This window comes from Merops nubicus, unplaced genomic scaffold (genome assembly GCF_000691845.1).
Source record: "Merops nubicus isolate BGI_N331 unplaced genomic scaffold, ASM69184v1 scaffold16172, whole genome shotgun sequence".
NCBI lineage: Eukaryota > Metazoa > Chordata > Aves > Coraciiformes > Meropidae > Merops > Merops nubicus.
In genome coordinates, this window is record NW_008595744.1 from 27,716 (window position 1) to 39,572 (window position 11,857).

Consider the following 11,857-nt stretch of genomic DNA (forward strand, 5'->3'; position numbering starts at 1 on the left):
GACCACTCTGTCCCCAGTCAAAAGCTGCCCCTAAGCATCTACAAGCAAATATACAAGATTTTTCAGACTGCTAGTCTGCACTGTGTTCTATGCCATTGTATTTTCACAATTTTTGTTTCCTGTAGTAGGGAACCAAAGTTAATGAGGACCTGTTCTAAGTGCTGCAGCTACTTTGATACCAGTTTTTGAAAATATTTGCTTTTTCAGCCAGCGTTACTGATGTTCTAACACATGATCCTCTCTGCCAAGAGTGCTGTGGGCTGGAAACGGCAGATATAGAACAGAAGATAGTTCATCTTCAGTGTGATATTCTAAAGATAACATAGAAACATCCTTAATTTGGTGCCTTATTGGTGACTGATCTGTGGTAGTAAGTACATGGTGTATCTTCACGTTTCAGAGTGGTAATGTCATGTTCTGTTTGTTGCTTGCTATGAATGCTCTGGTCCTTCTGTCTGTAAGAGCTGGAAGTAGAACTGGCCTTCACCTGCAAACTGATTTGCTAGTCTCAGCCTATAATGTGATAGATAACCTTGCTGCATAAGCAGTGTGATTGACAAACACTTCTTGGGAGAATTTGAATTTAAAATCAAGAGGTGTGCAAATGGAAGTCAAATCAGCTACTGAATAAAGTCTTAGCCATGTTTCCCCATGAGCATTTCTAGGAAACTTTATCTGCAGAGCTGGTGAAAGGAGTGAATCAACTGATACATCCCAGAACGTTCATCTTGTTCTTTTGAGTCCTTCACAAAAAACATAGGATGCAATAAGAGCAGCCTTTCCCTAAAGAGCTATCAGCCCTGATCAGTTAACTGCATTTCCTTTCCTAATCAGAGATCAGATGCCGTACAAGAAAGCACAAAAGACATTACAAAACAGCCTTCCTACAATGAAAGCTTCTTCCTAATTCTCTATAATTAGAATGACTTTTGAATGAGAAACAGCCTGTACGATTTGTGCAGCCTGAGAGACTTCCTGCTCTGAGGAGCTATGAAATAATGCCCGGGAGTGGGCTGCACCAAACCTCCCCCTGCAGAACTCATTTTGTCTCACGGACATCAACAGGAGTTTTGTGATGGATTCGTAGAGTATTTGGGCAGAGGGGAACACTGTGATAACACAGTCTGCTCTCTGTGTAACACAGACCATAAGGCTGACGTATGAATTTTCACACCCAGGCAGTCTAGTAGAGTAGGACACACTCTTCTGGTCTCCTGTTTACCCTTGGCCTCCTTCTGTCCCTGGTGACAGCTGTTTGTACTGCATTGGCCCCAAATCCAAATGCTGACCGATGCCAGTGGGCAAATCAGAAGTTTCATGCTGAAATCCTACTCAGTTTCCATCAAGGTTGGAGCATTTGAAAGTATTACTTGCTGTTTTATGTTTAAACCAGCATTTATAGAGAATGGGAGGAAAACACACTTGTTTCAAAACAAATACTATTCAGTGTTTATTAAAAGCAAGTTATTTTGCCCATTCACATATCCTCAAAGGCAATTTAAGCCTTCTATATACCTAAATGCTTTATAAAATTAAACAATCCACAGTTAACAGATATTTCTTTTTTTGTGAGTAAATGTCAAATGTAAATAATGACTGTAGTTATATTGCCCAAAAGAAAAGTGTAATGAGAAGTTTCTGATTTTTTTTATTTAACCTACTAGTTAAGTTATATGCATATTGTAGAAATGTCATAGTCTAGGACAGTGAAATTATATTAAAGAAAAGCTTTGTTTACTAAGAATGACATTGGGCCACTGCAGAAGTAAGTGGTGAGAAACTTGACTGAAAATACCTTTGATTGTTTTGACTTTGATTACTGCATTAAACTAAGCATACAGTCCAATTTGCCTTTGGAACAAAAGATTTTGATGAATGATTTTTCTCATGATGCATCTGTGAGGATTATTAATTTTAAAAAATCTGGCCCACTTGGAATACATACTCATTTTAAGGGAAGACAGAGAAATGAGTAGCTTTTCATCTTTTTCTGTTTCTTTTGATATCCACTGGTGACTTGAGTTGAGCACAGAAACTGCTTAGCTACACAAATAAGCTACGGGAATCAAAATACACAGAGAAAGCATAGTTTAAATTTAGTCTGCAAATTACTTCTATGCTGTATTAGCTCTTGCAACTCCTAGTGCAGCTGCAGAGGATGCTCTACATTATGGCACATACTTCATGACTATTTTATACTTTGCTGCAGATCTTGCATCTGCTCAATACTTTCACCTGTCTCCTGATGCCAGCCATGTAACTGGTAGCCTTTTGTTTCTCTTCAAATGAGGCAATTCTACCTTCCAGCGACTACTAACCCCTTTTTCATGCAAATGGAGTAGAAGATGGGGATAAGAAAGCAGGTCAAGATGAAGCTCTTCATAGGAACGCCATCCATGTTTATTCAACATTCCACTTCCTTAGACTTCCCTTATCAATTATTCTTTCACTTTTGTTCTTCCAATGCAAATACAAATCTTACAGATCTTTAAAATTCAAAGCACAGTGGCAATTTTCACTAAGACTTTATTATAATACATTAGCAAGGACATAAGACAAGTGTTTGTGTCATTGTTTTACTTTGATGGACCTGGTATTTCCCATTAAACCCACCACAATCCAGTTCTGGAACAGGTTTCAGAGCTTCTTGAGAGACTCTATCTTACAAATTCTGCCTTTTGTTTACAATAGCTACCTCAGCTTGTCCAGGTAAGCAAAACTCCAGCTGGAAAAGCAAAAACGCTATATGGCAAATAATAAAAAAAGAGATGCTTAATACTACAGATCTGAAGTTGTCTATTTGCTATACAAGGCTTAATAACTTAAGTCAAAACCAAAAATCATCTGCTCCACTGCTCCTTGTACTTGCTCTCTCTCTGCTTTTTAACCGCAACATGTCCATGACACTGCGTGCGTATATGTCTCGTAAGTTAATGTTGATGTTGGAATCACTGGAAGAGTTCTTCATCAGTTTCTTTAAAGCTTCACGCTGCCGAAGAGCGGCTTCTTTTATCTTCAGGGTAAAGTAGCAGGCAGAGAAACGGTCATTTATTATAGCTATTGGCAAAGCCAAAACCAGTATTCCTGATAGTATACACATAAAGGCCACTACCTTACCAATGGTAGTGTCTGGTCTGATGTCACCGTAACCAACAGTTGTCATGGAAGTTGTTGCCCACCACCAAGCACCAGGTACGCTTGTGAAAGTTGTGCCTGGCACACCTTGCTCAACAAAGTACTCCACAGTGGAAAAGATGGAGATTCCAACGGAGAGGAAAAGCAGCAGAAGGCCAACCTCCTCGTAGCACTGTGCAATAGTCATCCCAAGAGACCGCAAGCCTGAAAGAGAAGAAATGCTCTCAGTAGGTTGACTCATGGACCTGTTGCCGTAACATTTCTGCAAAACAATTCTTATATAATAGTTGACTGACAGCAAACATGCCTTAAGAAGAAGGGGTGCTGCTCTCAACTCTACGGGGAGAATGCGGTTTAAAGAAATAGATTAAAATATTAGATTTAACCACTGCTGTCATCTCCATTTCCTTAATAACAGAGCATAGGAATTCTCACTACTTATTGTTTGAACTATGCATTCATATAATTTAGAAAAAAACCCAAAACAAACAATTAGCTATATCAGAAGATCCAGCACAGTTTTTAATAAGTTATCTAAATAACCATTTAAAAACTTATTAAAAACACTTGCTCCTGACTTTGAGTCTGAATTCGCCAAGCTCCTGTTTTTTAGCCACTGTCGTATTTTTCTGTTGGACCAAGTGATATTCAGTTACCAAATCCGTGTTCGCAGGTGGGTGCTTAGGGCCCAGCCCAGTCACTCTGTAACTTTTTCTTTGCTAAGGTCTGTTTTCAATCCTTTTATAGTTCTTAATACTTTTATAGCCTCTCTTCGACCCCTTTTTCTCCCCAAAACCTTTCAATATCTTTATCTGCAGACAACAAAACAAATACAGTTTTCCAGAAGCAGCTGCACTTGTGCTAAAACCAGAGGCAGCAAACCTTCCCAAGGCCAACATGGGGTTGTACTAATTCACCAGTGTATTGCTTCAGGAAAGTAAATCCAGTAACTGTGTAATGGATAAATGTCGCACACATAAACAAAGAAGGAAGGCAACAGAGCATCAACTCAGCTGAGGCACAAGAGGAGACTGAAACTACCTTTTGAATCACAAGTGATTTTAGGTTGGGTTTTAATACTGTTCTTTAAAAATGTGATATGTTTTCTTTTATAAATGAGAAAAACACAATGCTTATGGATTACTCTTCATGAGGTACAGGTCTAACTAAACTAGAGTTTGCAAAATAGCTTAGTGGAGCTCTGCCTCTGCTTGCAGACTTCAATACGCTCATTAGTGTAATAAGCAATTCAATTTCCTTTTCTTTCCTCAATCTCATACTACAAGATATTAAAATTTCTTCTTGCTCTTGGCTTTTTCTTTTCCCCTTCAGGTCTATTGTGTTTTAAAGTTTTGTTTTTTTTTTTTTTTCAATGTACAGCAAACAGTGGAAGTACACTAGAGTTTGTAGGGAATGTTTGCTTTTTCAGTGTTTTCTTCTAACAGCTCCTCTTAAGGACTTGCCCATATCCAGGCTTTATATTACTATAATTATGATCTGTTGGTTAGAATGTTTATTACGATATAGTTTAAATCTGCAACACAAGGGGAATAAGATATACCAGCATAATCTTGTCTCTTTTAATGACTGCCTCCACATTTTGAAAATGAATGAATATCAGCAGTGCAAAAGCAGTGTGAGACAATTGTAAGGGGCCAGATCAAATTCTCATCTTCCAAGGTACTTACTATCAAACATTGCCCTGCAAAACCTCCTACTAAACAAACCAGAAGAATAAATCCTTTCAGGTGACCTAGGAAGAAGGTACCCCAATCTAGAATTACCTCTGTAGCACTTCTTTTCAAAGCATAAATGAGTACTCTAAAAGCCAGGATTTGCCCCTTATGACACATCCTGAGCATACTATAGCTAAAACACAGTGCAGCTCTCACATAAACCACGTCAAAATAAGGAGGAACAGGGCACTGACTGCTAACTCTTGGATTCACATTGATGACACTTCCAGTAAAATATTTTTCCTATGTTTAATTATTCTGACTGTTCCTGAATCTGATTTTTTTAAAAAATTATTCTTTGTTATTTTATTCTTATTAAGACAAAAATATATCTTTTCACATCTTCAGATGAAGTCAGGAGACATTTTCAGATAGATCTATGAATCAGACAAGTTATTGTACTCCCTGGATAATTCTAAGTGGGAATCAGTCGGTGTATTTAAAATAATATGTATTCTGTATTTTGTAACTTTCAAAAACGTCTCTGAGCCCTATCACACAGCCAAACTAGGGCTGCTCCAGCACAGAGACCTCAGCAAGTCTTATGACTTCCCATGTAACAGCTTGGTTACTCGTGCTGGAAGCAGTCAAGGTGCTGTAACAGAGCTGGCATAGTGCAGGTGAGCAGCCCCAGCCCTGGGGCCAGCACGAGGAATGAGAAGTGTTTCTGCCATGTAGGTCAAGTTCCTTCTCTCTGTTGACCAAAGAGACTTGGCAATAGAAGCTGATGTCTGGGAGCTTCAGTTTACACACAGCATTTAAATCACCCTGAGTTTTTGGCACTGAAAGTGCTCAAGTTTTGCTTTTCCATGAATCCAGAGGCATCTCATCCTGATACATGCTACAGCCTTCTCTCAAAACTATGCCTATTGCCATCACAAATTAAGATGCTCACATCCTACTTCTCCTTAAGTAGTCAATCTGTAAGTGCTTCCCAGAGGAGGACCAGCAAGGCTTCAAAAAAAAATATGGCCCTAGGAGGAAGCTAACATCAGAGAATGTGAGAAGTGCAGGTTCAGTTCTCAGCTATTCTTGAAACCACTCGAATCTGTAATTTTGGTATCTCAGAACAGTGGTCTGACCCTCGAAATACACATTTTTCTGCAGAGGTACTACTGGTTTCTCAGTTTTCCTTGGTGAAGTATAGCACTTTGCATAAATAATTACACAGTCCAGGTCAGGTGATTTTAGGCATCACATCCCTCCTATTATCTGGGTTCAGCATTCAAAGAGGCAGAAATTATTCTTTCATTTCTTCTTCTGACCCTTCCCTGCAAAAAGGGTTAAGTTGCCATTTCTTTAAAGAATTGATGTGGGTTTTCCTAACTAATTTCTGCTCCAAGAGAAGGCCCAGGTGGCTGTAGTGATCCCAACTTTGCTCTAGATCTGCATAGTATTATGCAGATGTTCTCCTTGTGACTGTGTACACTCCTGCTTGGTGGAAGAGAAGTTGCTGCCCGCAGCCACAGATTTTCTCATCTCTTTTCTTCTGATCTTGCACTCTTTTGGCCATACAAAGCAGGTGAGCAGTGGAGCGTGAAGGAGTCAGAGAGAAGTCACACTGGGAGGTAGCTTTAAACTGCCAGATCCAAGGCAAGAGAGCAAGATTGTTTCAAGAGCCACCCCTAAACACCAAGATTTATCAGGACTGCCTAGGTATGTCCAAGAAGTATGGTGTCTGTGTATGGTACTTATGGGGTTCATCTTCTATTAGCAGCTGCAGTTAAAGTTGTGTTTAGAACCACGTTAACAAAACTGTTCTGCTACGTAACTCCAGTGGTCTGAAACAGGGCTTCAGACCTGCCAGTGTGTGTTTCTGCTTTCATTTACTAGGGCTATGTTTCATCTTGCAAAATAGTGACTTCCTACGTTTAAATTATACAGATTTGATTTGGTGTTCTGGGCCTAAGCAGGCACGGACTGAACTACCAAAGAAGCTAGCACAGCAACAGCAACGCTGCTCTGGATGGCTTACATAGACACATTTGTCTCCTCCTGTGCTGCAACTGGTACTTTGGCTCCAGTAGAAAGATGATAGCTCACTTCCAGATCAGGAGATTAGAGTGTTATATAGTTCACTTCTACCTAACATGGAATTATGAAAGTCAATATCAATGGCACTTAATATTGTGACATAAAATGTGGTAATATTTAAATGAATATAAGAATAAATAGACACAAAAGTTTAGACCACTCCCTAAAGTTAAAATACATGAAGTTAACAATTACACAAACATCTGAAACATCTCATTTCAAGTTGACAGAAAGAGCCATAAAACTAAGTTTCATGCATTCATTTTGTAACAGTAAAATGTGATAAACCGGAAACTTTATAGCTAGAATCAACATACTTTTGGATCACTATTTCATTATTCAGCACAAAAGTGCCTGGACAAGTTAAATCTTTTTCTCCTTTTCAAAATTAGTGAGGAATGCATTCACATTGCAGCTAGCATTGAAAGTGAGCATCAGCCTTTCTTGCAAAAAAAACCCCAATGAGCCCTGCAAAAATTAGAAGGAAGCAAAACAAACTCATTGACAGACTGAATCATTGCAAGCTTCCTTTCAGCTGCTTTCAGTTCTGCATCAGTATAGCCATAATCTAGGGTAGACAAGTAAGATTAAGATACTTCCCAAACCACTATGATAATTCTCAGTAGCATTAAATCTACTCCCTGCCATTGGTAGGTGAGTTTGCTGCTCTTCAGTGCGAACAAAAAGATAGGGACACATCCTACTGCTGCAAGCATGATAAAATGCCTGCTGAATTGGGGCCAGGTCACAGAGGATGAAGATTGCTATTAAAAAAAAAAAAAATGGAAAGGCATCAACCCATTGCTGCTGCATGCTTGGAAATCCTGGAAGGGTAATATTGAGTGTGATATAAGAACCATTATCACTGTCTTCAGAACAGGGTAATATTGCAGGACAGAGACCAAGATTTACTATTGGGATCTAATTTTTCAAAGCTCCATGTGTGTTGGCTGAACATTCCTCCTGTCAAATTCAGCACCATATTCAGCAGTGATTTAAGTGGGAACATAATTAAATAATTTTGAATATGCCAAGCACTGGACAACATCATGGCATGGAGAGGGTGTGGTGGGAGTACAGCTTTTATTCTTTCATATAGCCAGGCATGGACATGTCATGAAGTAGTAGTAAAAATTAAAAATCACACAAAGAAGGGGAAATGCAACACCTTCCAATTGTTTCCACCTTCTTCATTACCTTTCACACCTTCTTTTCACCACTCAGAGTGAACAAAAATGTTCTCAGAAATGCATTTCACTTTCCATCCTACCCCTGCTTGCTCTTCATCCATCTGATGACCTGTCAGGAGCTCTTGGACAGAAAAAGCCCTACACCAGTGAGTGACTGAACCTGACCCTGCTGCTCTGTGCTGCACTTAGGTCTGAGTCAGTAAGCAGCCTCCAGCTGTGCTCCACATACCCAGTGTGTTCAACGGGGCCTGAGAGACCTTCAATCCACTGCCTCAAAGTTTTCTTGAAACATTCTCTACCATAGTTGTTTTCAGGATCTATGATGTAGACAAAATCCTGATAGATTTCTTTGCGTATACTTTTTAACAAAACAAATAGTTACAGGTAATTATAAACTTTCATTAGTGGGCCTTTGATAATAAAAACAGTGTGGGCCAATGATCTTCCCTTCTTTCCTTGCTTCATCCCTAATAAAACCAACTCAGATACACATTTGTAAACTTATGACATTGTGAATGACTGGTGCATGATCTGCAGTGTGCAACTTTGGGGCCTGTTTTTGTAAATGTTCCATGCAGACAATATACACTGGCTTTATGAAGAGCTAAAATTTACAAGTGAAGGCCTCTGCCCCTCGATTATCAATGTCCAAAAGTAAGCTTTTTCACTACCCATATACTGCTAATAGATCAGGTAAAAAAGGCTAGGCAGAAGTACACACAAAATGCAGGAGTATGCTCAGGGACAACTGTTGCAGGCACTAACACCAAGAAGCACTGCCATGGCTCAAAGTACCTGTTGAATGTCTTCCCAGCTTCAACATCCGCAGGGCTCTGAGCAGTCTCAGCACTTGGACAATGCGCCCCACGTTCTCCAGTTCTTGGGAGCTCTCCCCACCACATAGACTCTCCACCAGCAGGGTGATGTAGAAAGGTAAAATAGCAAGGAGGTCTATGATATTTGCCACACTCCTTAGGAAGCGACACCGATCCCGTGCGCACAGGAACCTCAGAACAAACTCCACAGTGAACCACGCAATGCACAGGTACTCTAGGGCATCCAGGAGTGGTGGTGCCAGCCAGCTCAGCTCAACAGAGATCAAGGCCATGTTGGCAATGGACACAACAACAAAAGCCATGGACAGAGTGCCAAAAGTCCTGGCTGCTGCAGAGGAGCCAGGCTTTTCCAAAACTTCCCAAAGTTTCTGTCTGACACTGGGACAAAGGCTACCAGAAAAGTCCTCTTCTTCATCTTGGGCATCCAGTTCTTCTGCATCTTTCTTGATGTCTAAGGCTTCACTCAGCTCCTTCCTTCTGAAGTACCTGCCCAGGAACCCCCACAAAGAGATTTTTAATACCAACACACATACATCTTTCTTAGCCTCAGTCACACAAGGCATAAGAATACATGTTAAAACATACCTTACATGAACTCAGAAAACCCTTACGACAACAATATGGTTGAAGATTTTATTAATTGAGACTCTGCAGTATGTTTCCACTGATCTGATACATCTATTCTGCCATTTCACATTAGTGACAGTTTGTATGTGCAGAGGAATTTTATTTGGATAGCGTATTATTTACATGGATCATGTTGACTACCGCAGGGTCTGCTGCGTGACTAACGTGCATTCTTGTAAGCAATCCTGGCACAACCAGACCCTCTGTTTCTAAATTGTTCTCAATTTTATTAATTATATTGCATTTTTATTACATTGGTGTGTATCTGCAGTACTAAAAGGGAAGGCATAATAAAAGCCATGCAGTTTATGGTTGAACTTCTCATCAATACATGCTAAGTTATGTTTCTTTAAATATATGAGTTCTCACACCACAAAGTGCACAAGCATCTGTGCTGAGTAAAACTTACATGGTAAATGCTTAGCTGAGTGTTTTGTTTCAGCAAGAGTGTATTTACAGAACATGAAACAGAACCATTCACAATGTATACTAAAAAACCCTTTCCTTTCATATCTGTATCTTTTGACTGCTGCAAATCTCAAGCCTTACACAAAGAGACTACGAAATTTTGCCTTAATTTGATACACAGTGACTCCTGCATATGCTGAAGAGGTCTGTAGCTCCTTCATCTTTGGGCCAGCAAGGAAGTAGGAGCTTTCAGTTACATCTACCAGGGGAGGAAGAAAGGGATGAAAACCAGGATCCAGCGCTCAGCTGCAGAAATGGACCATGCCAGGGTAGGATAACTTCAGTATCCTTTTGAGCTGGGATTGTTTGTTTGTTTCTTTCCAGTAATTTTGACGTAAATCCTTTAGATAAAATAGCAGTTATACTCTTTATAGAATTAATTTCTTCAGTACTAGCAAACAAACCAGTAACACTAAAAATGGTGAGAAAAAAATAACTACAAATAGAATTAACAGAAACATCCTGGGGGTGGTTCAGTTGAAATCCACCTCGCTCCTAAGCTGCCTGTTACAATTTGTCTCCAGTGAGCCATGTTCCCACCGTTGCTGCCCCCTCCCTGTAAGCTGCTACATCCATGTGTGATGCTTCCCATCACGGCTCCTCCTGGAGCCATGCCACCCACATTCAGCCTGGCAGGTGACCACCCCCTCTTCTGCCTCTCCAGCTCAGATCTGGAAATCCTCCAGAATGGAAAGTGCAGGGTGGGGAGGCTCCAAACCCTCCCAGCACCATGCCTGACACCACATCCAATCTCTCTAATTAGGATAACCCCAAAATGGATGATGGAATGGACATCTCTCTTCTCACAATCTTTTTCATCTCTGACATTGTCTGGGGCCAGGTCCAAGACAGTGCAGGACAACCCAGATCATCCTCCTGTTAGGATCTCACTATCTTGACTCCAACACCAGCCTGTCCCTCAGCAAAGGTCAACAGTGACACTACTCAACACATCTCCTCCTATTTTTAACACCCATTCACCTCCAGAGTAGGATTCAGGGCTGAACTCATCTAGCTCTGAGCACACTTTTCCCAATACTCTGCTACCTCACCTACCTCAGCTGCTGGATCTCTCACCTGAGCATCCCTGCACATGTCAGTGCCGAGCTCACCCAGCCCACAATCCCGCACGCTGCTTCTCCCACAGCTCACCGGTCTCTGCAGCAGGAAGCGATGCTGAGCTCATCCAAACCCCAGTACTGGATCTCTTGGAGGAAGGAGAGTGCACAAAGCTGCTCCATCACATGCAGCCTCCCTGTCTGGTAGTAATTCAGGATGTAGTGGAATGCCTGTGAGCTCCGGTCAAAGAAATATTCATTCTCCACGAGATTGGCATCGTCGCAAAGCTCAAGGAGGCCAGAGGCCACATCCCGGGCAGCAGAGACCACTACAGCCAGTTTGCCAAGACGCGTGTCAGGGTAGCAAGACAAAGTTTGCTGAGACATCACAAAGCGGCTGCCTCCTACATTGATAGTAAAGCAGTCCAAAGAGGGAATGACCTTCTGAAGCAGGGGCCCTTGCTCTTCCTCGCTGGAGAAAACACTGGAGTCCAGGGAGCCCAGGGACGTGCTACTCCTGGGTTCCTCCAGGGATGCTTGGGAAGAAAGAGACATGCAGCAGGGAGGCGACTTCATCCTGTAGCTGCCAGCAGCAGCCCACACTCTCCTGGATCAGAAACACAACAAAGCTGCAGAGGAGAGTGCCCCGCCGGGGGGGCGGCCGGTCTCGCCGAGGAACGCACCGCTTCGCTTTCGGTACCGTCCCAAGGACACCGCTCCAACACCTCCCCGGCCCCTTCCCTCGGGCCAGACCCCGCCCGCGGCCGAGGGCC

At 41.5% G+C, this 11,857-nt stretch overlaps 1 protein-coding gene across 1 annotated transcript; it reads right to left on the minus strand.

The window, feature by feature from the left end:
* Window positions 1-2,824: 2,824 nt before the first annotated feature.
* On the minus strand, window positions 2,825-11,681 carry KCNV1 (potassium channel, subfamily V, member 1). Its single transcript, XM_008936170.1, has 3 exons — window positions 11,179-11,681; window positions 8,891-9,417; window positions 2,825-3,339 (listed from the first exon to the last, which is right to left on the minus strand). The coding sequence occupies exons 1-3, from the start codon at window positions 11,658-11,660 to the stop codon at window positions 2,828-2,830; spliced, it is 1,521 nt and encodes a 506-aa protein (XP_008934418.1). The 5' UTR covers window positions 11,661-11,681; the 3' UTR covers window positions 2,825-2,827.
* Window positions 11,682-11,857: the final 176 nt, after the last annotated feature.